This window comes from Nerophis lumbriciformis, linkage group LG09 (assembly GCF_033978685.3).
Source record: "Nerophis lumbriciformis linkage group LG09, RoL_Nlum_v2.1, whole genome shotgun sequence".
Taxonomy (NCBI): Eukaryota; Metazoa; Chordata; class Actinopteri; order Syngnathiformes; family Syngnathidae; genus Nerophis; species Nerophis lumbriciformis.
Window position 1 is genome coordinate 21,848,544 of NC_084556.2, and position 27,438 is coordinate 21,875,981.

The 27,438-nt window shown below is 40.8% G+C and overlaps 1 protein-coding gene across 2 annotated transcripts; it reads right to left on the reverse strand.

Moving 5' to 3' along the window:
* Window positions 1-123: 123 nt before the first annotated feature.
* Window positions 124-27,367, reverse strand: atp1b2b (ATPase Na+/K+ transporting subunit beta 2b). Of its 2 annotated transcripts, XM_061962245.2 has the most exons (8): window positions 27,002-27,367; window positions 15,948-16,076; window positions 15,749-15,856; window positions 15,403-15,608; window positions 15,188-15,247; window positions 15,058-15,084; window positions 4,775-4,870; window positions 124-4,703 (listed from the first exon to the last, which is right to left on the reverse strand). In XM_061962245.2, exons 1-8 carry the CDS (start codon window positions 27,090-27,092, stop codon window positions 4,536-4,538), a joined length of 885 nt encoding a protein of 294 aa, XP_061818229.1. In that variant the 5' UTR covers window positions 27,093-27,367; the 3' UTR covers window positions 124-4,535. The 2 variants fall into 2 exon arrangements, with proteins under 2 accessions (XP_061818229.1, XP_061818230.1); XM_061962246.2 differs by lacking the exon at window positions 15,058-15,084 and having other exon boundaries at window positions 27,002-27,365.
* Window positions 27,368-27,438: the final 71 nt, after the last annotated feature.

The window sequence follows — 27,438 nt, forward strand, 5'->3', positions numbered from 1 at the left end:
CATTGTAATCCACTAATACATGGATTACATTAGCTCACCAATGCTAGCTCACCCCATGCTAGCTCACACCAGGAAGTGCACATGTTTATAGACACTTAAAAAGCAGAGGCTTAAACCTGTTGGTTCCCTTAAATGACATTTATTTATTTCTCTATCTTGTTTTGCAGTAAACATGAGCAAAAATATACATACAGTAAGAGCGTAAAATAAAGATCCAGAGTAGATTCATCATCCATTTGGGCAACAAACTGATCTGATTCCTCTCCTTTCACCACATTCATGATTAGGATGAAATATAAGGAAGGTGTAGGGTAGGTTGTTTTGTTTCTTTTCTTTTTGTTTTAGACATACTTCCATCATTTTTGGTCAGAACACACTGTGGCGTTGTTTGGGAAAAGTTTACACACAACCTGAAAAGCATTTTTAAGGGGAAAAAGTGAAAATGTCACCAAATAAAAACGACAACCGAGCAGGTTACTTCTCTTGAAATAATGATTTAAAAAAAACCTGCCACGTAAATCATCTGACGTGATACAATCCCAGCTGATACATTCTCTAACCTTTACCACAAAATTGCAATGAAAAATAATCAGTCGAAAACAATACTTGACTTCTTTTCATCCTTAAAAAAACGTCTCTGCACAACCTTTTTCCATAAATACGTCACACAGCCACACAAGATGGAAATATATTGCTTTCCGAGGACATCTCCTAATGATCAGGGAGTATTGATAAATTGAGACACTCTTAGAGGGAAAAATTATTCCTGGGCACTGGCAATAACATTTTCTGTCCACCAGGAGGCACTGTTATGTATTTGAGAAGCATGCTCCTTTTGTTACTGTTATATAAGAGTAAGCCTTTTTATAACACTGCTTTATGCAGCCTGCATTGTTTATGCATCTCTCTGCTCTCATACGGTGTGTGTTGGTGGACATTTTTATCTTTGGTTCAAGACTTCACATGCAGAAAGGCTGAAGCAAGAATTCGGAGATGAATTTGAATCTAATATTTGGGATTGAACGCGGTGCCAACACGTGGAAACAAATTAATGATCTTTCTTTGGAGTCTGGTTGGACAATTCGGAGAGGGCCAAGGAGGAGAAGCGGCAAAGTGGGGCCAAAGAAGTTCAGCGTGCAGGGCTAGTGGATTAGCCCACCAGATTAAGAGATTAGAGTGAAATTAAGCAAGTGTTGCAGCAACGCAAGCAGAGGGCCGTGCATGTGAATAGAGTGGAAAAAAAGATGCTCTGAAATGTCTGAGTTTGAATGACTTTTTAACCAATCAGTCAAAGCACGTCCTCATTAGCACCAAACACTTTGTTAGCGGTTGTGTTGTCTGACTGTCTTTAGCATAAATGGAGGAAAATGTGCCACAAAAATAAAATTGTGGGTAAAATAAGTTTTATAACAAGGTACTTCTAGTCTGGTTTGATTCATTTGAGTCTAAGTAGTAACAGCTAGCTGATACAAGATGTAAATAAAATAGGCTCGAACGAAAAGTATCGCCACTGTACGATAATAATTCTTACTATTATTTGACCCCTTCGACACACGGCAAACACAAACAGGTTGCGCTCTGCATCCTGCATCTCATGTTGAGCATTGTGTCGCCTGCCTCTTTACAGCAAGGTGGGGGCGCTGTTCTGACAGTTTTTATTTCCCAACAATGCTTTTAGTTTATTTAAAGGTAAAATGACAAGATAGGGGTTTTCCGCCGAGGCCCCCATACTGAAAAATGAAAGAATGTAACTTTGATACATTTTGTGCATTAAAAAGGCTAAAACCAATACTCTATATGGTAATCTTAGCTTTTGGTTTATAAGTGTTATTAGGGGTGCTCAAAAAATCGATTCACATCCGTATGACAATTGTTATTTATTCCATTTCTAAATCGATCCATCATTTTCAAAAATTGATTTTTAATTTTTTTTAAGAATCCCATTTTTCGGCCATCTCCATGCTTACACGCTGTGCATATACCTTAGCAACCTAAAAGAGGTTTTGTAAGCTGTTTTGAAAAGGTTGTATTATAATTATTATACCAAATAATACATTGTGAGGATCAGTTTGAATCAACAATCGTGTTGACTCCAGTATCGATTCTGAATCAAATTGTCACCGGATCGAATTGTGACATCCCCAAAGATTCCCACCTCTAGTTGTTAATATTGTATATCAGGGGTCGGCAACCTTCAGCATACAAATAGCCTTTTGAGCTCATTTCCCACCAAATAAAACCCACCTCCAGACGCAAACTTTGTTTGATCCCTAAAACGACAATAGCACCACTTATAGTTTTATTACGCTTATGCTATAGCATTTTTTAAATCAAATCAAGTATTTTTGCTCTGATCAGCTTTCTGCGCGCAGGACTTCCGAAACTGCTCTTTTTTGGTCTCCAGCTGGGTATTCCACCGCGAATGCTGTGTGTTTGTCCAGGAAATGTCTTTCAACATGTTTTGTTGTTTGCTATTTTCACCTCACATATTAAGCACACAGGTGAACCAGCCTTGTCAACATTGAACTAAATGATTCTGTCCATGAAGCGTTAAATGTTCTACTTTCATCATAAATTGTTTTCTCTTTTGATCGGTCTATTGTTAGCTTACCAGGGGTTGAAGGCTAAAAACAATACAATTGCTTGCCAGCTAAAGATGACATACAGGGGGATGTGACGTACATTTCGATCGAGAAAATATTAAAATATGTTTTATTTTTACATTACAAGATGACCGAATTCTACAAAATAACAACGGTTTCATCAAAATAAAATAACTAAATCAAATTAAATACATTGAAATGACTGATGAATGAATTTTGTTTTAAAGCCAAAGGCAGCCACGGCGGACTCATGAAAGAGCCGCATGCACCTCCGAGAGCTGCGGGTTGCAGACCCCTGTTATATATTATCCATCCATCCGTCCATCCATCCATTTTCTATACACCCCATTAATAATAAATTATTTTAATTTTCAGAAAGTGACAAGGGCGTACAGAAAACCAACTGCACGCCAAAAATGACTCCCGGGCCGCACTTTGGACACCCCTGCTATACATGGTCAAATTAGGTATGTACAATCATTTGTCATTTCCCATCTGGCAACACAAATTAGTCGCCTCTATAGTAACCTTCTGTGTATGAATTCAAGCCATCTTCACACACACAAAGCACAGCGAGTGCAAATCAATACAAAATATTAATTGCCATCCATTTCTGAAGTCAGATATATCAATGCAATACAAACAAACACAACTAAATATGTCACTATTAACAAAAATGCCTCCCGTGATGATTTCATTGATTGTTTGAGCTCTTTGTCAACTCTATTGGGACAAAAACAAGACCTCTCACGCAATAAAAAACGCACAACTTTCAGTAGGTGGAGGTGAAATAATGCGCGGAAGACCATATAGCATGTAGATTATATGCAGGGATTAGCCTGCAGACGTCCCACAATAGGATCAAGCATTCATAATGTTTAGTTTGAATAAGTATTGCACAAAGTATGCAACTTCCCGACCTATGATATGAAAAGTGTCAATAAATGGATCAAACACGCTAACATCCAAGCCACAAACTATCATTGTGTTTATAAAACAAGTGTATAATTTTTTTTGTAGCGTACATGGCGGTCCCTCCTGGTGGTCAGGGCTTTCACAGAACTGTTTTTTTTCTGAGAGGTGGGACATTTGGGGCGGGGCCTCGTAACACGCTAAGGACAACACACACATGCAAAAGGGCTTCATCTCGGCATCCATCCTTTAAGATATATACTGTTGGATTAATTTTTTTGTGTGTAATTAGTTAAATGGATTAGGGATGAGCATATGATTTGTAGGAATTCTGCGCAAAGTGGTTAATAATAGAGTGCCATACTCGGCCGCAACCAGCAGAGGCACTGTTGAGTCAGTCTCAAGAAGCATGGTGAAGAAAAGGGACGTTATAGATAGACCTCATACATCCATGCAGACACTTTTCTTAGTATTATCTACCATCTCAAGTAAATAAAAGGACGGATTAATTCAGTTGTGGAGGATAATGGAATGTTTTAAATGCCCATCCCTACTATGGTTATATTATATTGTAGGAACAAAAACTGCAGATATACACATTTTGTATTGGTGTGTAATCACATATGGAGAAAGGCTCTATATTGAGGCAGCAGGACAGCAGCAGCAATAGAGTTAATGTTACTGGTCCTAAACACACGTTTATATCCTTCACATCCCCTAGTTTGTTTGTCATGCAGTATAAATAGACGTCACCTCAAATTAATTTACAGAAACAAATTTGTCCCCAAGCTCACTGACAGAAATAATTACAGGATTATCACCCTTTATTCTTGCCTGATCTCATCACACACCTGGACACACAATGTCTGCACCCGCCAATTGATTGGTTTTGGGGAGGGATTGGTTGTAAACAAAAGCCACAAAGGGTGGGAATGCCGCAATGTGTTTCTGTGCATGTGTCCATGTTGCAGAGCGTTAGGTTTTCAGAGGAGGAAGGGGAGGAAAAAAAGGCTTTAAAACCTAGTTAATGGTGTTGATCCTCAGCTTGAAAGACACCCGTCCGGCAAACTTGTCTCTTTCGTTTCCGTTGGGAATGTTGTTGGCGTTGATCCTGCACTCGATGTTGACGTCGGCGTTGGCGGTGAGGTTGAGGAACTTGACGGCAACCAAAGGCTGCGAGTAATTCACCTGGAAAGGACAGCACATGACGTTTTAACATAGGAATACATTCCCTTTCTATTCAAAGAAAGCGATGTTACCTGAGCTTTCTTGCCATAGTAAGGGTAGTACATCAGGTTGAATGTGCCATTGGAAGGAAAGTACATCAACTCTCCAATTTTGTCAGTGTCTTCTCTCTGTGGGTGTGAAACAATTTCATCGGTTATGGCCTAAAAATGCCTCGTTTATGTAGGCAAGGGAGGAGGTGAGCCTCATTAATCTCCTTCCTTTCTGCAAATCTCATTATCCAACATGCCCACCATCTATTTCAATACTCCATTAAACACCCAAAACTATAATGATGCATGATTATATCTATCAGCTACAACAGTGATTCTCTCCTATATTCAAAGACAGTGTTACTGTTCAAATTGTGTGTAATGTCAAAGTATCCAAAAATATTAAACATAGTTGTTAAATAAAAACTCTGCTATGTTTTTAATTAGGGATGTCCAATAATGGCTTTTTGCCGATATCCGATATTCCGATATTGTCCAACTCTTTAATTACCGATACCGATATCAACCGATACCGATATCAACCGATATATACAGTCGTGGAATTAACACATTATTATGCCTAATTTGGACAACCAGGTATAGTGAAGATAATGTACTTTAAAAAAAAAAAAATAAAATAAAATAAGTTAAATAAATTAAAAACATTTTCTTGAATAAAAAATAAAGTAAAACAATATAAAAACAGTTACATTGAAACTAGTAATTAATGAAAATTAGTAACATTAACTGTTAAAGGTTAGTACTATTAGTGGACCAGCAGCACACACAATCATGTCTGCTTACGGATTGTATCCCTTGCAGACTGTATTGATATATATTAACTTATAATGTAGGAACCAGAATATTAATAACAGAAAGAAACAACCCTTTTGTGTGAATGAGTGGAATGGGGGAGGAAGTTTTTTTGGGTTGGTGCACTAATTGTAAGTGTATCTTGTGTTTTTTATGTTGATTTATTAAAAAAAAAAAAAAAAAAAAAATAAAATTAAAAAAAACGATACCGATAATAAAAAAAACGATACCGATCATTTCCAATATTACATTTTAACGCATTTATCGGCCGATAATATCGGCAGGCCGATATTATCGGACATCTCTATTTTTAATGAATACTTAGTTCTACCACTCTATTGTATTTTAATGTTGGTTATTATGGTGGTACTTGGAGAGTCAAGTGTTTTGGTACACCTCGGTGAAAAAAGTTTGAGAACCACTGATCTACAACATTCAGCTCTGGGTCGTCAATAGTAAATAAAAATATGTTCATTTTATAAATAAAAAACACATTTATTATGAATAAAATACAAATTATATGCATATATTTGCATAACTTTCTGTAAATTTGAGTTGTTTATCAAATGTTTTCTACTGTACTGTCAAAATTAGGGATGTCCCAATACAGCTTTTTTACTTCCGATACGATACTGATAATAAAGCCTTGTATAATGGCCGATTCCGATAACCGATCAAATCTTACATACTTTTACTATTTTATAGTGTGGATTGTTTGAAAATTACTCAAACAGAGAACAACGGTAGATATGAAAACACTAACCAATTTATTATTAACCATCTGGAATGGACTTACACTGCCTTAAATTAAGCTCAAATTGTTGTTTGGATACTTGTTACGCTTGTTAATGGATACTTTCTAATACATGTCTGCCTTGGAGACTTTATATTTGTAAGTAATATACAACTGTAACTATTTGATATTGATTTATTTTGACAAATGTGGGGTTTTAAATATTCAATTAAGGACACTAACTCTGTAGTACAATACATATGTCAAGCTACGTGCTGTTGTGTGTGCTATTGGGTGCTTAGCAGGTGGGTAGCTGCTAGCGCCTATTGCCTACCATGTTTACCTTTTGTAAATGACTTTACTAAAATACAAGAAATGCTCAAAGGTGTGTGCTTATTGGAGGACATTTAGATGTTAACTGGTGAACAGTAAACACGCTGCAGGACTGCTCATATCGGGGCGCCTACATTGTCTCCAGACTTCCCCCCACATTCGACCCATACCAGTTTGCTTATCGCCCTAACCGCTCCACATAGGACGCCATCTCCTCTGCACTCCACCTAAGCTTAGAACATCTGGAAGGAAAGGACACACACGTGCGGATGTTGTTTCTGGACTTCAGCTCGGCATTCAACACCATCATCCCACAGCATTTGGTGAGCAAACTGGCCCCCCTTGGATTCAGTACCCCCCTATGCAACTGGCTGCTTGACCTCCTCACAGACAGACTCAAGTCTGTGAGAGTGGGCAACAACACCTCCAGTGCCATCTCCCTGAGCACCGGCTCCCCCCAGGGCTGTGTCCTGAGTCCGCTGCTGTTCACGTTGATGATCCATGACTGCTGCGCTAGGTCCACTACTAACCACATTGTGAAGTATGCGGACGACACGACAGTAGTGGGCTTCATCCGTGACAACAACGATATGGACTACAGGGAGGAGGTGAAACATCTGGTTGACTGGTGCAGAACCAACAACCTGGTCCTGAACGTCGACAAGACCAAGGAGATCATCGTTGACTTCAGGAAGCACCAGTCAGGCCACGCTCCACTCTTCATCAACGGCACAGCAAAGGAGATGTTAAGCAGCACCAAGTTCCTGGGGGTGCAGATGACCGACAATATAACCTGGTCCCTACACACCGGAGCTCTTGTAAAAAGAGCTCAGCAGCGCATGTACTTTTTGCATCGGATGAAAAGAGCACAGCTCCCTCCCCCCATTCTCACCACATTCTACAGAGGCACTATAGAGAGCCTGTTGACCAACAGCATCTCTGTCTGGACTGGAGCCTGCAGTGCCTCAGACTGGAAGTCTCTCCAGAGAGTGGTGAGGACGGCGGGAAAGCTCATCAGGACTCCTCTTTCTACTATCCAGGAGATCGCAAAAAGCCGATGCCTGACCAGGGCTCAGAAAATCTGCAGAGACTCCTCCCACCCCCACCAAGGACTGTTTTCACTGCTGGACTCTAGAAAGAGGTTCCGCAGCCTCCGTAGCAGAACCTCCAGGTTCTGTAACAGCTTTTTACCTCAGGCCGTAAGACTCTTGAACGCATCATAATTATCCCCTCAATCCATCCATCCATCCCATCCATTTTCTACCGATTATTCCCTTCAATTCCACCCAAAAATGGATTAACTCGCTGGAATATAAAGAAAATATAACATACATCCATAAACCTAGATGTATATGCAAAAGTGCAATATATTTATCTTTACAGTAATCTATTTATTTATATCTGCACCTCATAGCTTTTTTATCCTGCACTACCATGAGTCCGTTCTTATCTGTACTGTAAAGTTCAAATTTGAATGACAATAAAAAGGAAGTCTAGGTCTACGTCTAAGTCTACGTCAGAGATTTTAGATGCAAGCTGTTGTAATCCGACTTTTTGCTGATATTGGACAGATATTTAATTTAAAAATATGTTGCTGCTCGCCGTCGCTTTTTTGCCGCTTAAAACCTAAGTGCTATCGTTGTATCTGTGTGCTTCTAATTGTTTTACAGCTTTCTTTATTCTTTCTCCAACATATGTAGTAGTCTTATCAAACTTACAAAGCACCCACTCTCTGTTTCACAGCCTCACTCTCAGTGAGCTAGCTGCTAAGCTAGCGAAGCTAAGCTAGTCCCACTCCAAAGCTATTGTGCTGTTCGCTGCTCAAAAGCTAAGTGCTATCTTTCTATCTGTGTGCTTCTAATTGTTTTACAGCTTTCTTTATTCCTTCTGCAACATATTAAGCTGTCTTATTAAACTTAACAAAGTACCCACTTTCTGTTTCACCGATGCACTTTCAGCTAGCCAGCTGCTAAGCTATCAAAGCTAAGGTAGTCCCGGTCCAAAGCTACTGTGCTCCGAAGGCAGCAAGCACTCGACTCGGTGAAAGAAACAACAGAGTCCGGTTACCCCCCTGCTGCTACTTGCTCCTGCTGCTGCGGTTCGCTGTTCAAAGCTAAGTGCTATCTTTCTATCTGTGTGCTTCTAATTGTTTTTGGGACGGCGTGGCGCAGTGGGAGAGTGGCCGTGCGCAACCCAAGGGTCCCTGGTTCAATCCCCACCTAGTACCAACCTTGTCATGTCCGTTGTGTCCTGAGCAAGACACTTCACCCTTGCTCCTGATGGGTGCTGGTTAGCGCCTTGCATGGCAGCTCCCTCCATCAGTGTGTGAATGTGTGTGTGAATGGGTAAATGTGGAAGTAGTGTCAAAGCGCTTTGAGTACCTTGAAGGTAGAAAAGCGCTATACAAGTACAACCCATTTATTTTAGAGCTTTCTTTAATCCTTCTCCAACACATTTAGTAGTCTTATCAAACTTACCAAGCACCCACTCTCTGTTTCACCGCCTCACTTTCAGCTAGCTAGTTGCTAAGCTAGCAAAGCTAAGCTAGTCCTGTTCCAAAGCCACTGCGCTCTGAAGACAGCAAGAACTTGACTTGTAGAAAGAAACAAGGTGAGCATGGCTCCCTGTTCTTTGTGCACCTTATTCATGGATAGATGGGCTCTACTAGAGGGCCGTGTCCGCCAGTGACAGCAGTATAACTTCGTAACTTTAGGCGCTGCGTACACGTTTGCTAGCCTTAGCTGTAGCGAGCTGATTAGCCCAGCTTGTAGCAGCCCTAAGCGGCCTACAAGCCACGGTGAACCGCTTAAGGCACATTAAAGATTTAGCAATTTAACTAGTCCTACACTCCAGTCTACCGGACACCACACCTTAGTCATAGGGGACTCCCATCACCCGGAACATACAGCTTAGTAAACCAGCCATATTTAGGTGTATTCTCAGGGCCTGAGCACCAGACATTGAAGCTAGTCTTAGGGAGCTGACTCGCAACAGGCCTAGTAAACATGTACAACAGGCAAATCGCACCACTAGCTACGCGAACATAGTTGTACATGTCGGCTCCAATGACACTAGGATGAGACAGCCAGAGATTACAAAGAGGAACAGAGCTCGGACTTGTAATCTTGCTAGAAAGATGTCTCGGCATCGAGTACTTGTCTCTGGCCCCCTGCCTGCATGACAGATTGGTCTCGCTTAACAAAGGGCTGGCTAGTTTTTGTAGAGAACAGGGACTTACGTTTATTGATAATTGGCCCTCTTTCCGGGGCAAACCGGGCTTGCTGAGGAGGGATGGCCTTCATCCTAAACCGGAAAGCGCAATCACTCTATCTAGAAACATAGATTACTAGTTAAGTCACACTTGACTTACTACACTAGAGTAAGCTCGGACAAAAGCAATTACAGTCCCTATCAGCCCGGGTGAGGAGCCCGTAAAGCTAGAACTAACCAGCGGCAGGCTGGAAAATTCCTGCACACATAGCATTTCTCGTAGAATAATACATGACTCACATAATGTTTTTTCTGTAGTGACTGTGCCAGACGTGGACATGCATTCTACTGAAGTGGCAAATTATGAAGCATTAAATCTATCGCAGACCAAGCAAATAATCTCAAGATCCCCAACATATCAATTCCTAGATATGATTAAAATTATTTAAGACGCACCATGCAAAATAGACGTAACGTTATCAATATCAGTACTATGGATACCATTAACAAAAATGCCTCAAAACAGTCCACTACCTATAATATGGGCCTTTTAAACATCTGATCATTGTCTCCCAAAGCGCTATTACTTAATGAGGTCATTAGAGACAACAATCTTAACGTCATTGATCTCAGTGAAAGGAACAAGGCATCTCCTCCAAACTTTCCGAATGCACATATTGCCCGTCCCCTTAAAAGGGGTGGAGGGGTGGCACTAATATTTGATGAAAACCTTAACATTAGCCCTAACCTAAGTAATAAATATAAATAATTTGAGGTGCTTACTATGAGGTCTATCACACCGCTACCTCCCCATCTAGCTGTTATGTATCGCCCCCCTGGGTCCTATTCGGACTTTATCAGTAAATATTCATAGTTTGTTGCTGATCTAGTGACGCACGCAGATAATATAATGGGGAATTTTAATATCCATATGAATACCCCGTCAGACCCTCTGTGCGTGGCGCTCCAGACTTTAATTGATAGCTGTGGTCTTACACAAATATTAAATATTAAATGAACCCATGCATCGCAACGGTAATATGATACATCTAGTCCTGCAATGGTAATACGATAGATCTAGTCGTTGTCCGGGGTGTCACCACCTCCAAAGTTGTTGTACTGCCTTACACAGTGGCGGGCCGTGCGTTTCCCACCTAGGCCTTCAGTGATCTCCGACTTCAATGATTATCTCTCAAAATACCATAATTCATGTCACGACATGATCATTGCTGGATAAATACTATACAGGAACACATTTACATCACACTGGGCTTTGAATCACATCAACAGTATACAAAACAGGTTATTTTCTGGCGCATTTAAAAATCAATTAAAACGCATCAGCAATTAAAACATATACCGTAAATTTCTCTGCTTGGCTTATGCAACTTCCGGTCAATAAAGTTTGATTCAAAGTACACACTTGTAAAATATATATTAACTGCCCTAACCACATGATGGCGACAAATATACATGGAACAATGTTAATTAAATGACAAGCATGACACACTTTAACAACAAGAGTTTACAACTTCTAGTTGTAACAGAACAGCTACTGTCTACAACTTGTGATCTGATTGGCTATCGCAACTGTCTCTCAACTCTATGTGTTCTCAAATTAATCCGCTAACGATCCCGGTAAGTATCCAATCACAGGACGCGTAAATGTCACGTTCAACGTGAGGCCATCTAGAAGATTTTACTGACAACAACTCGTGATCTGATTGGCTATGGCAACTGTCTATTGTCAGAATAATTGTATATAAGTTATCACACAACTTGTTTGCTTGCAGCTCAGGTTGCCCTGCGGCCTGTGGTTACTATCCATTTGTGCTCACAAAGCTGTCTTTGATCTTATCAAGCAAAAGGCGGACAGTTGTGAATCTCCACTGTGTGCGATGGAATGCGCCGTAGAGGTGTCGGTTTCTCAGATCTGGACAGCCACGGGAAGGGCCTTATCAGGACCCGAAATCTATGAGCAGAGAGGGGGCAAACCTGACAGCGCTCCAAGCATCTTTTGTTTTAACTGTTTATGACCCAGTGCAGCTGCTGCATAATGAGACCCCTCCCCTTAGAAGCAGCTGCAGCTATGTAATCAGGGAATGCCCAAATAAATAGGGAGGCGTGGAACTTTTTCCTCAGAGCGTGGGGTGACACTATACAAGGGTGCAGGTCCACGCGCTCTCCTCATGAGCTAAATTGAATCCTGTCTCTGTTTGATTCCTTGCTTCTTGTCCTGTTTAATAGATAGTTCGGTGTTTGAACCTGACATCTGTCACTGTATGTTCTCGTTCACTTACAGTGCACGGACGCCTGTATTGTTGATTTTGAAGGCGTCGGGCAGATTTCGTACAGCATGGCAACATAAGATAGCTGAGTTCTGATTGGATACAAACTAAAACTAAAAACAACAGCACTGGAACGAGCATAATATGACATGGAGAGAATATGAATACTTTTAGATATTTAGGGAAAGTCAATAAAAAAATAATTGTATCTTTAATTATGATCATGATTTCTGGTTATGTTAGGCCAGCAGAGAAGGCCTTGCTGGCCCTGACGGCACACCACTGGCCTTACACTAAAGTAATGTCAACAAACTACTAATAACAAATGCTTCAGCAGCCGCCAAATTAATGCTGTCACAACTATTACTCTTGCTTGCCTGTTGCCCTCGGTATTGGCACCATTCCCAAATGATTGTGGGCTCTATCGGTAACCTGACTAACAACTTTAACGAGGCCCTGCGCAACGCCATTGATAGTATAGCGCCGCTAAAGCTAAAAAAAGGCCCCTAAAAGACATATCTCCTAGTTCACAGAAGAAACCGGAGCTCCTACGCAAATACGGCGTTAGCTTTCACTGTTATGCTGATGACATTCAACTTTACATTCCCCTAAAGCTGACCAACACGCCAGATTGTGGTCACCTCAGGGCGTGTCCAAATTAAATCAAACAATGGATGTCCAGCAACGTTTTGCATCTTAACAATAAGAAAAAGGAAATGTTGATTATCGGTCCTGCTAGACACCGGCGCTTATTTAATAATACCACCTTAACATTTGACAACAAAACAATTATACAAAGCGACTTGGTAAAGAATGTATGTGTTATCTTCGACCCAACTCTCTCGTTTGAGTCACACATTAAGTGTGTTACTAAAACAGCCTTCTTTAATCTCCATTATATCACAAAAATGTGTCCAATTTTGTCCACTTCAGACACCGAGATCATTCTTCATGCATCCGTTACGTCTCGTCTCCATTACTGTAACGTATTATTTCCGATGGTACAAAATGCGGCTGCTAGACCTCTGACAAGAACAAGAAAATTTAATCATATTACGCGTATACTGGCTCACCTGCACTGGTTTCCTATACACTTAGGATGCAACTTTAACAGGTTTTACTACTTACGCATAAAATAATAAACGGTCTAGCTCCATCTTATCTTGCTGATTGTATTGTACCATATGTCCCGGCCAGAAATCTGCATTTTAACATCTCCGGCTTCTTAGTGATTCCCAAAAAAAGTCTGCGGGTTATGGAGTGTTTTCTATTCGGGCTCCAATACTCTGTAATGTCCTACCTGTAACAGTTAGAGATTCTACCTCAGTAGAAGCATTTAAGTCCCATCTTAAAACTCATTTGTAAACTCTAAACCTTTTTAGACCAGTTGATCTGCCGTCAGTAATGCGGACACTGTATCGATCCGTTGTGGTAAAGAAGGAGCTGAGCCGGAAGGCAAAGCTCTCAATTTACCGGTCGATCTTCGTTCCCATCCTTACCAATGGTCATGAGGTTTGGGTTTTGATTGAAAGGACAAGATCACGGGTACAAGCGGCCGAAATGAGTTTCCTCTGTCGGGTGGCGGGACTCTCCCTTAGAGATAGGGTGAGAAGCTCTGTCATCCGGGAGGAGCTCAAAGTAAAGCCGCTGCTCCTGCACATCGAGAGGAGCCAGATGAGGTTGTTTGGGCATCTGGTCAGGATGCCACCCGGACGCGTCCCTGGCGAGGTGTTTAGGGCACGTCCGACCGGTAGGAGGCCACAGGGAAGACCCAGGACACGTTGGGAAGACTATGTCTTCCAGCTGACCTGGGAATGCCTCGGGATCCCCCGGGAGGAGCTGGACAGAGTGGCCGGGGAGAGGGAAGTCTGGGCCTCTCTGCTCAGGCTGCTGCCGCCGCGACCCGACCTCGGATAAGCGGAAGAAAATGGATGGATCCGCCATCTCGCTTTTCTGCTCTGCTCCCCTCTCAGGTGGCCACAGATCAGCTTCCATGGAGGAGCTGTTCCAAGTTGGGACCCGGGATGGACCACTCCTCTGTGCATCATTTGGTGACGTCTCGGCGTTGTCTTCTTGTCTACATACGAGAGGATCCAGTACTGGCCTCACTATGAACTGGACTCTCACCTTATTGACTGCATCCACTTAGCATCCATTCCACCGGTCACCCAAGGAGGTGTCCCCACATCTGCGGTACCTTGCAAGGTTTCTCGTTTTTCCCATCGGGTTGAGTTTTTTCTTGCCCTGATGTGGGATCTGAGCCAAGGAGGTCGTTGTGGCTTGTGCAGCCCTTTGAGACATTTGGGATAATGGCTATATAAGTCAACTTTGATTGATATTGGATTGGGTCACCCCTAGTCAAAATGTAACAATAATTTGTCTTATTAGCTACAGTATAAACACAGAATATACTGATCAGTGATCTGAATAATACATAAAAATAATATATAATGTGTTTTAATATAATATATACAATACTATATGACCTAATTTTTAACTTAGATTGTTCATGTTTTTTGTTTTGCATAGGCTCCAGCACCCCCGCGACCTTGAAAGGGACAAGCGGTAGAAAATAGATGGATGGATTTATAAAAAAAAATGTTTTTCTATTATACTGTTCTAATACATAATCCTGGATGTTATCACTGTGTGCAGCTGTACCTCAAACTGAAATTAAAATCGTAAATCTAATAAAATGATTTAATTTGATGATAATTGTTATTATATAAATAAATATTGAAAAAACAAATAGAAATTAAATATATAAATAATAAATAAATACATTGAAAAAAAAAATCATTGTTATACAGTGTAAATAAAACCCTACAATGAAGTACAGTGGTGGGGTTGTCATATGCTACTGCGATAGGATGACAAAGCTAGAGAGCTACCGTCTACTTGTACAGTATGTACTATAGGACTCTACACTACAAAACAGCCAGTCTTACCCATTCATTTTTGCCAACCTTATACCTCTGAGAGTGAAGATGTTTGGGCAAACAAAGAAATGCATGAAGTTGAAACAGTGTGATGACGATGAGCAATAAAATGGTTGTTTTGGGCTCCTTTTTTGATTACCTTTGCACCACAGGTGACATAAGGAGCCTGGCCATCCTTTCCTGGCAGCAGTCCAATCACCTACAGGGAAAGAAAGACAACATTCCTGTTTTTACTGTGAATTCAACAACCCTTTTGTAACTGGGAACCCCCCCAGTCCTGTTTTCTGTATCGCAGGCACTGACTCTCATGTCTCCTAGCAACAGCATCCCTTTCCTTCCCCTCCTCGTTCATACCCGATTCATCTTGATAATGATGCATGGCTTGCCCTCCTGGTATCCATAGTAACGGTCATTCATTCCCGAGCAGTCCTCCAGAAGGGCACGTTGGAATTGACAGGAGCGCTTGGGGTTGTTCTTCACGTCACCGCTGTCCTCCTGCATGAAGTATTGGTCCGGTTTGCATTCGTCGTTTTTCTGGGCCTGGACTGTGCTGTTGTAGGCTGCTCGGAAAAGAAGTGAGGGCGTGGCTTAAAATGTGTTTGTAGGGGCTTATAGTGCAAAGCAATGTCCTTCACACTGACAAAATGAATTATTAAAGACTGTGGGATGATCTGCAATAGTAAGCAAATCTGAGACATACGTTCCAGGAACTTGTCCAGGGCCTGAGCGTACATGTCCCAGCTCTCAGTTTTGTGGATGTCATACACAATCTCAAAGGTCTCGTCGGCCTTGGGTCTAATCACCATGCCTGTGAGTGCCAGAGGAAATTGAGGGATATCACAACACTGCGCCACAGACTGTGCCAGTGTGGCTCTCCTGTGACGGTTACAACACTGCACCTGGTGTGGAGAGCCGGTCCTGCCAGGTAGGCTTGTGGTCATCCAGCGTCTGCAGCATGACGTACATGGTGAGAGCAAACAGGCCGGCCAGGAAGATGTAGAAAACTAAATAGAAGAGAAGGATGAGACCTGTGGATGAAGAAAGAGGGTGGTCACAATCAGTGGGACTACGGACACAGAAGCCAGATTATATAAAAACAAAAATATTGATCTAGCTCAATTCAGACTAATGTCAGGTAGTCTGAAAGGTATTACCAACGTGACCCGAACCTAAGACGACCCCTCTTTTTTCAACAATTGACTGCTTCATAGGTCACCAAGCTCTTAAAAATAACATCATAATACCTCTTGTTGCTTTTTCTAGTATCGTGGCTGAGTCTCTCAAGGTAACTAGTGTGCGTGAGTGGCCGGGTGAAAAGCTCTCTTTGAAAAGAAGTAATTTAGCACCAACTGTTTGTCTTTTGGACATTTCTTTCATTGGTAGAAAATAGAGATTGAAGGATATGCCTTTTTCAGGGCCTATACCAATACCGATTCTTAGTAGTCAAGAAGGCCTATAACCGATATTTGGAGACGATATTAATTTGCAGTAGACATTATTTAAACCTAAATAGTATATGTCAGCAAACAGCTGGACAAAGTTTTAAGTTGTTTTTTAACATTATTTTTTAGGAAATGTTGAACCGGTAGCGACATAATGTTTTATGTGGCGTTAATGTTGTGGTTAATTTAGCACCAAAAAATATCAGAGGATTTAACAAACATCTGTATTACATGTGTCTAAGAGGAGCATCAACATTTGTATCTCAAAATATGGGAAATCCCCTGAAAATTGGTAAATATATGGGATTTTTCTACATCACAATAACTTGCAAACTAATCAATAACTTTTCAGTTTATGGATTTATTAGATTGTAAGGTTTCCTCGTGAGAAACCCTGAAATATTGATTGGCTTGTAGGTGAAAGTTTATTTTGAACAGTTTTACAGTTTCAATGATACATCACATATTTCACATATTTCATTTTCTTTACAACATGTCCTCAAAAGGAGTAGAAAGAAGCAAAGCTTATGTATTTCTACCCCTTTTCCACTTCATAGCAATTACTAACACATAGGTTCACTTCCTGTTCTCAATTTGTAATGCAATAGTCCTCAATGATATCTAAATGGTATGATTGATATGAAGTATATGATTTCTAAATATGGCAAACCTTTAAGGAAAACTCATTTTGGGATGCTTCATGTAGCTTATAGGTGAGATATTTTTCAAGCTGGCTGACGATTTCTTCATCAATGTTACAGCAATTAGCTGCTGCCTGCTCTTCCTTACATATTATATGGGTCCCCTGCAATTTACACAAAGTGTGAATTTTTGGTGGATATATATTTTCTATCATCTTCATGTCCATCTGTCTCTGTCGGGTAATTGAATTGAATCACCTAACATAAAAACTCGCCTCGCTCCTTTAATGATCCCATGCACGCTGCGAGTGTTACGAACAGAAGCCTGCTGTACGATTGTTGCAGTAGCGAAAACACACATAACGGGTGGAGGAAGGAAAGAAGGAACGCCAAGAAAGAGCGCTAAAAACATCATATGTGTATATATTGTATCTGCTGATGTATTCCTGTTGTAGTTACCGATGAAAGAAGGCCGAATATCAATATATATCAAAATGCCAAATATTGATCATGGTGGAAAATATTGTCTTATATTTGGGTCAATATCTTTCTTAAGTAAGTCCTAAGCAGTGTTGGGCAAATTACTTTTTTAAAAGTTACTAGTTACTTTCCCCCCCAAAAATAATGAATTAGTAACTGAATTACGCTTTCATAAATTGATCTAGTTACCAGGGAAACTAATTAAATATTTTTTGGAAAATAAAAACATCAAATATGTGGAGTGTGTCATTGAGAGCTGTTGTGTTTTGTGTTGATATTCGGACTTCTGATGTCGGTGAATGTGATTGGTGGAGAATGAGGTAGTTTTGTGTGAATGAGCAGCGCGCAATTTGTCGATGCACGGTGTTGGAACTGTGCACTGATGGTGACGTGTTAAGGTCAGAATAAAGTAAAAATAATATAATTAATAATTAAGAGCGTAACTCTGTGACTATGATTGTAACGATCACATTCAATAATGGGAACGGCATTGTAACATTTGAAATAGTAATTCATTAGATTATCCAGAGTGGCGTTAGGTACTCTTAACACTGGTCCTTAGAAAAAAGTAGTCACACATTTTTCTAGCTAGCATTGAATTCCTTTTATAGCACATTATTTTAAGAAAGGAAATCAGGACATTCAAAAACATACAGGTAAAACAAACGTTAGTTTATCACCTCTATCGCTAGCGCCCAATCAGATTGCCCTATGGTGCGCAAAGCCACTAGAAGTTCTGTTTACACAGTTCTTGATGTACTGGGTTGTAGTATCATGCGCGAACAATACACAGGCATCCAGTTAGGTGGCAGCAGTGTTCGAACTAATCAACAAGCTGACCAGGAAATATGATGAAGTACACCTATTTCTTGGGTTTACTCCTAGGTGATGAAGACATAATATTCTCAAGCAGTATAAGGTCTTGATTTGGAGCAAGTGCGAGTCAACAACTACCTTGACACATAATGATGGATAAATACATATGATCAGGTTCTAAATAGTAGGGGCAGGCAGGGAGAAACATATTATAATATAATAAAACGACAATACATTTTCTTGCTTTTCAGCTAAATGACATGCATGGTTTTCCTCTATTGTTAGCCTTTTGTCTACCAACTTTAAAGTGTCCACTTATTGAGCTTCTTATGCATTGGAGTGCATGCTTAATGCACAAGAGATGCAATAGGCCAATCTCTCTTAGTTGATATAAAATCTGTACACGCCATCTTCACTGTCATGCACTCTGCTAGTTGGAATAAATAAATCTGCGTGCCGTGAAGTCATCATAAAAAAATATATTTATATGTTGCCTTCACAGTAAATCCTCTTTCTATTTGCAACATCTCTCTGGTTTATCATATATATCACTAATCACTCAAATCGGCAAATTGAAAGGCACGTTGTTGGTCCTGTGGCGCTAAACAGCGTTAATTAAACAGCCAAGCAATGGCCGCTATCCAACCACTTTCATTATAGGCTAGCACTGACTACAGGGGGTGAGGCAGGAGGTCCGTTCATTAATTAAACACTACAAGGGAGACTATAGTGATACTGTTACATCATGCTATATAAATATATAACTGTCTAACTATCTTTTAGCATCACTGGGGGGAATACTTGCATGGTGTCTGGAGATTGAAGTGATATGCTGTGATGAATTAACCCAATTGCAAGTGCATGTTGGCATGGGAACTGCGTCTCTGCAGTAAGCATTGTCATGCTGTTTCTGTAGAATGTTCGGTTTTGACTGTTGAATATGTTTATTATTTCTGGCGTTGAGTCTTCAAAGTCCGCTAATTTTCGGCCTGCACCTAATTTTTTTATTAGCCTGAGGAGTATTCTAAAAAAAATACAAATAATTCATTGATTTACATTTGCACTGTTATACAATACCCTAATTATTATTACTCGGGATGTTAATCTTACAACAACTCACGATTCGATTCCGATTCTTGGGGTGACGATTCGATTTCGAACGGATTCTTTAGTCAACACGATTCTTAATTAAAAGCGATTTTTGCAATATATTCTTTGATATTAAAAAGTATAATAAAACCTTTTCAAAACAGGTCGCAGTGAGTAAGCACAGATATCCATCCATTTTCTACCGCTTGTCCCTCTCGGTGCCTATCCCAGCTGCATTTGGGCGGAAGGCGGTGTACACCCTGGACAAGTCGCCATCTCATCACAGGGCCAACACAGATAGACAGACAACATTCACACTCACATTCACACACTAGGGCCAATTTAGTGTTGCCAATCAACCTATCCCCAGGTGCATGTCTTTGGAGGTGGGAGGAAGCCGGAGTACCAGGAAGGATCCCACGCAGTCAAGGGAAGAACAAACTCCACACGAGCCCGGGGATTGAAGACTTATGATTTCAAAGCCATTTAGTTATCCATCAACATTTAATGATAATAGATTGTACGGCTAAAAAAAAAACCTGGCAGCTTATTTTCCAGAATTTTACTGTAAAAAAACAGTGGTACTGTTTTTAAATTTTACAGTAATATGCCCGAATGCAGCTGAGATAGGCTCCAGCACCCCCCGCGACCCCGAAAGGTATAAGCGGAAGAAAATGGATGGATGCAGGAAAAAACCTATATTATATTTTACGGTAAAAATCTGGCGACTGAGGTGCCAGGTTTTTTTTTAGCCGTACAATCTATTATCATTAAATGTAAAAATAAACTGGAAAAAAAAAAAAAAATGTATTTTTAAATCGATTCTTAAAAATTAGGAATCAATTTAGAATTGAAATAAATATGCATTGAGATTTGGATTTAGATTTTTTTAGCACCCCTAATTATTACTTACAACTATATTATTGATATCATATTATTATTATTATCATCACTTTTTTTCAGCATTCCTTTTTTTATTTACTTTTTTGTAGATTTTGTTTTATTTTTCACTATGCAGTGCCAAACAGGTTTTAGGGGGTTCAGCTGAGTTCCCGTTGAAGTTCTTGCACAAGCAGTACAGTTTTTTTGTACATTATTATATATTATATACAGTGCATTCGACGCTTCACTTTTTCCACATTTTGTTATGGTACAGCCTTATTCCAAAATGGAACTAATTAAGTTTTGTCCTCAAAATTCTGAAGACAATACCACATAATAACGTGAAAGTTTTGTTTTTTTCCAAAGCAAATAAAAACAAAAACAAAAAAACATCACATTTACATAAGTATTCGCAGCCTTTGCTCAATAGATTGTTGAGGCACCTTTGGTAGCAAATACAGCCTCAAGACTTTTTGAATATGACGCCACAAGCGTGGCACACCTATCTTTGGGCAGTTTCATCCAATCCTCTTTGCCCATTCCTCTTTGCAGCACCTCTTAAGCTCCATCAGGTTGTATGAGAAGTGTTGGTTTTCATCCAGGATGTCTCTGTATTCATCTTAGTCTAGTCCGAGAGATGACCAAGAACCCGATGGTCACCCCGTCAGAGCTACAGCTTTCCTCTGTGGAGAGAGGAGAACCTTCTAGAAGGACAACCATCTCGGCAGCAATCCTGGATGATATAGTGGTCAGGCGGAAGCCATTTATTTGAAAAACGTTTGCCAACTTGCTCCTGAAAGACTCTCAGAACATGAGAAACAAAATTATCTGGTCTGACGAGACTAGGATTGAACTATTTGGCGTGAATGCCTGGCATCATGTTTGGAGGAAACCAGGCACCACTCATCACCAGGCCAATACCATCCCTACAGTGAAGCATGGTGGTGGCAGCATCATGCTGTGGGGTTGTTTTTCAACGGCAGCAACTGGGAGACTAGTCAGATTGAGGGAAATATGAATGCAGCAATGTACAGAGACACCCTGTATGAAAACCAACGCTTTTCATTCAACCTAATGGAGCTTGAGAAGTGCTGCAAAGAACAATGGGCAAAACTGCCCAAAGATTGGTGTGCAAAGTTTGTGGCATTATATTTAAAAACAACTTGAAGTTTTTAGTGCTGCCAAAGGCACATCAACAAAGTATTGAGCCAAGAGTCTAAATACTTATGTACATGTATTTTTATTTTTATTTTTTTACTTTTATGGAGTAATGTGTGTAGAATTTTGAAGACACAAATGAATGTATCCCATTTTGGAATAAGGCTGTAACATAACAAAATGTGAAGCGCTGTGAATACTGACTGGATATCTATGTATCCTGCCTCATGCCTGAAGTCAGCTGGGATAGGATCCAGCTCACCAGTGACTTAATAATGATGCGTGATAGAAAATGGGTGGATTGATGGATTATTATTACATAACTTGCTTTCTCACCTACGGTATAACACAAAGTTAAGATGCTAATGTTTTGTTCAGATAGCTTGATGTTGACCCACATTGCATTGTTTTTGGCATCTTCAAAAGCCCAAACTATCAAAGTGGCCCACTCATTCTTAAATTTTTTATATGCGACCTCACTGGACAAAGTTTCATTCAATGTAATCCAATCTCAACAATCTACCATTATATGCTATATGTGTTTCTACCTTATTAGAGGTAAGAGAAGTCTCATTAAGGTGCTATAACCACAACATCCTAACCTATCCATCTATCCATCTTTCCTATTCTAGCTTAACCGTGACATTCCTGCTGAGAGTAATAAATATAGCATCTTCAATGACACATCCCCCATTTTTGGCATCAACACCTGGGGCCTGTGCAGGGTAGCAGCTGAGCGCCCTGACCCTTGTGCCTCTGCTGTATGGCCTCCCAGCGTGAAGGCTGCATCTGCATCGCTTCACTGGAATCCACAACAAGACAATGTCGAGCGGAAGACGCTCCACGGGGCTATGTATTGTGTGTATATAAATATATATATATATATATATATATATATATGTATATATATCAGATTGCACGTTGAATAATTTGCGTGGGGGCAGTTCATGTATTGAGTTCATGTATTGAATGGCACGTGCATATTGGCACAGACAACTGACTCATTAAATATAAACAAGGAGCGAGACAAAGTATTTAAGTGATTTGCTGTCATTCAGTGGTGATAAACACAAATATGACACCACCCCAGGGAGACTGCATGTGTGGCTCAAGTGTCTGCCCCCAGTAGAGAGGGTGTTGGGTTTACAGTCAATAAAAAGAGGTCTACTTTTCAGTCGACGATTGAAAGCAAACAACACAGGGTTGGTTTCGCTTTTTTGTTCGGGTTCTTTCGGATGAAACAGCGGCTATTGAATTTGGTGATCAAAGACAGTGAAAGCTTTGAGGTGCGTTTAGGAACAACTGCATCATTTTTTTTTAGTCCTCACCTGCTCTGTTATGTGTAGTGAGGAGCAACACAACACAGAAGAAAATAATAAAACCTAAAACAAAATTCTTAATTAGGTCCATATAGCAATTTTGCAGTTTCTTATTGAGTGTTTTAGTGTTGCATGCAATACAATATCTATAAGGATTGGGGTTAAATTAGCTATGTTGAGTTGTGCATATTCCTTAATGTAACCTGTTAAGTATGTTCCAAACTAAAAACATTACATCATTTTCAGCTTTTAGGGCGCACTGGGCAGAACACCTTTGACGTCAAGGCATGCTGGGTAGCAGCAACTCTTGCCGACCATACAATATTGTATACAAAACCCAAAACCACTGAAGTTGGCACGTTGTGTAAATCCTAAATAAAAACAGAATACAATGATTTGCAAATCCTTTTCAACCTATATTCAATTGAATACACTGCAAAGACAAGATATTTAATGTTCGAACTGAGAAACTAAATTTACTTCTTGCAAATAATCATTAACTTAGAATTTAATGGCAGCAACACATTGCAAAAAAGTTGGCACAGGGGCATTTTTACCACTGTGTCACATCGCCTTTCCTTTTAACAACACACAGTAAACGTTTGGGAAATGAGGAGACCAATTTTGGAAGCTGTTCAGGTGGAATTCTTTCCCATTCAACAGTCTGGGGTCTCCGTTGTTGTATTTTAGGCTTCATAATGCGCCACACATTTTCAATGGGAGACAGGTCTGGACTACAGGCTGGCTGTTGTAACACGTGCAGAATGTGACTTGGCATTGTCTTCCTGAAATAAGCAGGGGCGTCCATGGAAAAAACCTTGCTTGGATGGCAACATCCAAAACCTGTATGTACATTTCAGCATTAATGGTGCCTTCACAGATGTGTAAGTTACTCATGCCTTGGGCACTAATACACCCCCATACCATCACAGATGCTGGCTTTTGAACTTTGCGCCTATAACAGTCCGGATGGTTCTTTTCCTCTTTGGTTCGGAGGACACAAAGTCCACAGTTTCCAAAAACAATTTGAAATGTGGACTCGTCAGACCACAGAACACTTTTACACTTTGCATCAGTCCATCTTAGATGGGTGTTGTTGATAAATGGCTTTCGCTTTGCATAGTAGGGTTTTAACTTGCACTTACAGATGTAGTCACGAACTGTAGTTCCAGACAGTGGTTTTCTGAAGTGTTCCTGAGCCCATGTGGTGATATCCTTTACACACTGATGTCGGTTTTTGATGCAGTACTGCCTGAGGGATCGAAGGTCACGGGCATTCAATGTTGGTTTTCGGCCGTGCAATGATTTCTCCAGATTCTCTGAACCTTTTGATGATATTACGGACCGTGGATGGTGAAATCCCTAAATTCCTTGCAATAGCTCGTCGAGAAATGTTGTTCTTAAACTGTTGAACAATTTTCTCACGCATTTGTTCACAAAGTGGTGACCCTCACCCCATCCTTGTTTGTGAATGACTGAGCATTTCATGGAGAATGCTTTTATACCCAATAATGACACCCACCTGTTCCCAATTAGCCTGCACACCTGTGGGATGTTCCAAATAAGTGTTTGATGAGCATTCCTCAACGTTCTCAGTCTGTTTTGCCACTTGTGCCAGCTTTTTTAAAACATGTTGCAGGCAACAAATTCCAAATGAACTAATATTTGCAAAAAACATTAAATATCTTGTATTTGCAGTCTATTCAATTGAATATAGGTTGAAAAGAATTTGCAAATCATTGTATTCTGTTTTTATTTTCAATTTACACAACGTGCCAACTTCACTGGTTTTGGGTTTTGTACAAAAAGTGATGACATAGGCACAAACTAGTTTTTGTTAAAAAAAAAATGTTTTAACATTGTCGTAGTGCAGGCGTGTCAAACTTTTATTGAGTGCCACATCGCAATTATGACTGCCCTCAGAAGGCCTCTCGTAACTGAATATACATAAATAATTGTACACAGTAATAGCCTTGTTACAAAATTAACTGTTTTCATTATTATATTTTTTACTAACAGATTGTTGGATAACTTTGTCCACATAAAATGATGTGGCGGGCCAGATTAAATGACACGGCGGATCACACTAAATGATGTGGCGGGCCGATTTTAATGACGTGATGGGCCAAATTAAACGATGTGGTGGACCACATTAGACGACATGGTGGAACAAATAAAATTATGTGGTGGATTGCACTAAATTATGTTGCAGGCTGCATTCAATGAAATGGCGGGCCTCTTTAAATGTTATTGTGGACCACATTAATCGACGTGATGGACCACTATAAACGACATGGCGGACAAAATACAATGATTTGGCAGGCAAGTTTAAATGACGTAGTGGACCACATTAACCGACGTGGCAGATCAAACAAAAAGTGATGTGGCGGGCCAGTTGAAATGAGGTGGCAGATCGCACTAAAAGATGTGTTGGGCTGCATTTAACGACATGGCGGGCCAAATTAAACGAATTGGCGGACCACTATTAAACCACATGGCGGACCACATAGACGAATTGATGGACCAAATTAAACGATGTGGCGGACCACTTAAACGACGTGGCGCGCCAAATTAAATGAATTGGTGGGCCAAATTAAACAATGTTGCGGACCACGTTAAATTATGTGGCGGACCAGATCTGGCCTCTGAGCCTTAAATTTGACACGTGTCATATTGGAATAACATAACATGCCATTTGCAAGGGCTTCCCAGCATGCCTTGCATTAGTGCTGATCAGATCGTGAGTGACATATCAATCAATGTCAATCAATCAATGTTTATTTATATAGCCCTAAATCACAAGTGTCTCAAAGGGCTGCACAAGCCACAACGACATACTCGGTACAGAGCCCACATAAGGGCAAGGAAAAACTCACCCCAGTGGGACGTCGATGTGAATGACTATGAGAAACCTTGGAGAGGACCGCATATGTGGGTAACCCTCCCCCTCTAGGGGAGACCGAATGCAATGGATGTCGAGTGGGTCTGACATAATATTGTGAGAGTCCAGTCCATAGTGGATCCAGCATAATAGTAAGAGTCCAGTCCATAGTGGGGCCAGCAGTACACCATCCGGAGGGAAGACGAGTCAGCAGCGCAGAGATGTTCCCAACCAATGCACAGGCGAGCGGTCCACCCCGGGTGCCGACTCTGGACAGCCAGCACTTCATCCACACATAGTGATCTATGTTGAAACTAGCAATATTAAGGGTACCACCTGTATATTCAAATGAGCGCCAAATATAAATGAATATTAATCTGAAAAGAAATTGCACCTTCATGGCTCATATCTAAAAGCACCACTGTTTGTCCTGTAAAGAACAGACACAGTGGAGAATGCACATTTGGTTAGGAGCGTGCAATAAGCTGGAAAGTCTTGCTGTGCGCCATGTACAGTATAGTAGCTTGTTACAGAAATAGCCCAATTAGGCGGCCTTAAGAGAGCACGGCTTAAAAAGGCCACCAGACCTTAAAAGCGCCTGGGACACACTGAGCTGGATTAACTAGCACAGCGCCGGAGGATTGTGACAGAACAGAAGCTAACGTCCATCATTCCTGAAAGAATAGTAGTGCTCCTAGTGGCTTCTTCACAAGGAATCACCACAGCTGTCAATGTGGGACCTCAAATGTTTTGAAAGAAACCCTGAAATGCTGCTTTTACAGGAGCCAATGAAGTCATTAGATTAGGGTTGAAATCCCTCATTATTCACAGTGGGCTGGGCCAGGGTTGAGGTGATACAAATAGCATTTGACCCTCGGCTTTACCAGATTATAACATTCTGGTGTCATCGTGGTGCAGCAGTACAGTACCGGGACTTCTTATTGTTACAGAAATGAATGACATCAGTGTGTCCAACATGCCGGAGTCTTCCCTCAATGGAGGATGACTCTTTGCATCAAGCCTCACTTGATGAATATTGTAACATGTAGCGCCATGGGCCTCCACCCTTATGCTGAGCGCATTGCGCAATGGAAGCGGTGCCATGAATTCATAAATAAATAAATAAAGCCGGAGAGGGAGGGATAATATCTGCAAGGCGAGGTGTCGCATTGAGGCAATGACAGAGAAGATGTTCAAATGCTCGATTGTTACAGCAGGCATACAGTAGACAGATACTGTACTCACCCCAGCTGCTGGCCGTCCTGCCCAGAAACTCCCTCGTCCTGGGGTTCCATATAAACTCCTTCCACTCGCTTTTTTCTCCATCCTTTGCCATTTTGTCATACAAGATAAGCCTCCCTGAGAAAAAAAAAACCTGGAATAAATGCACCCTAAGGCGGATGAGAAAGAGAGAGAGAGAAGGGAGTCCTTTTTTTCTAGCAGTGATGGAACATAAAAGAGAAGCCTATCTAAGGATGGAGAAAGACAGACTAAAAGTAAGAGGTAGCCCGGTCCGAGTGAGTGCCCTCCCCCTCGGCTCTTGTCTTCATGCCGCAGAGTTTTGATGAGTGCTGCAGAAATGTAGTGATACTGCGGTAAAGCGCACCCCCGCCCTCTCGCAACCTCCATCCGCTCTCATCAGGCTGTTCCCTCCCTCCCTCGCTGACTCCCTCCCTCTGCTG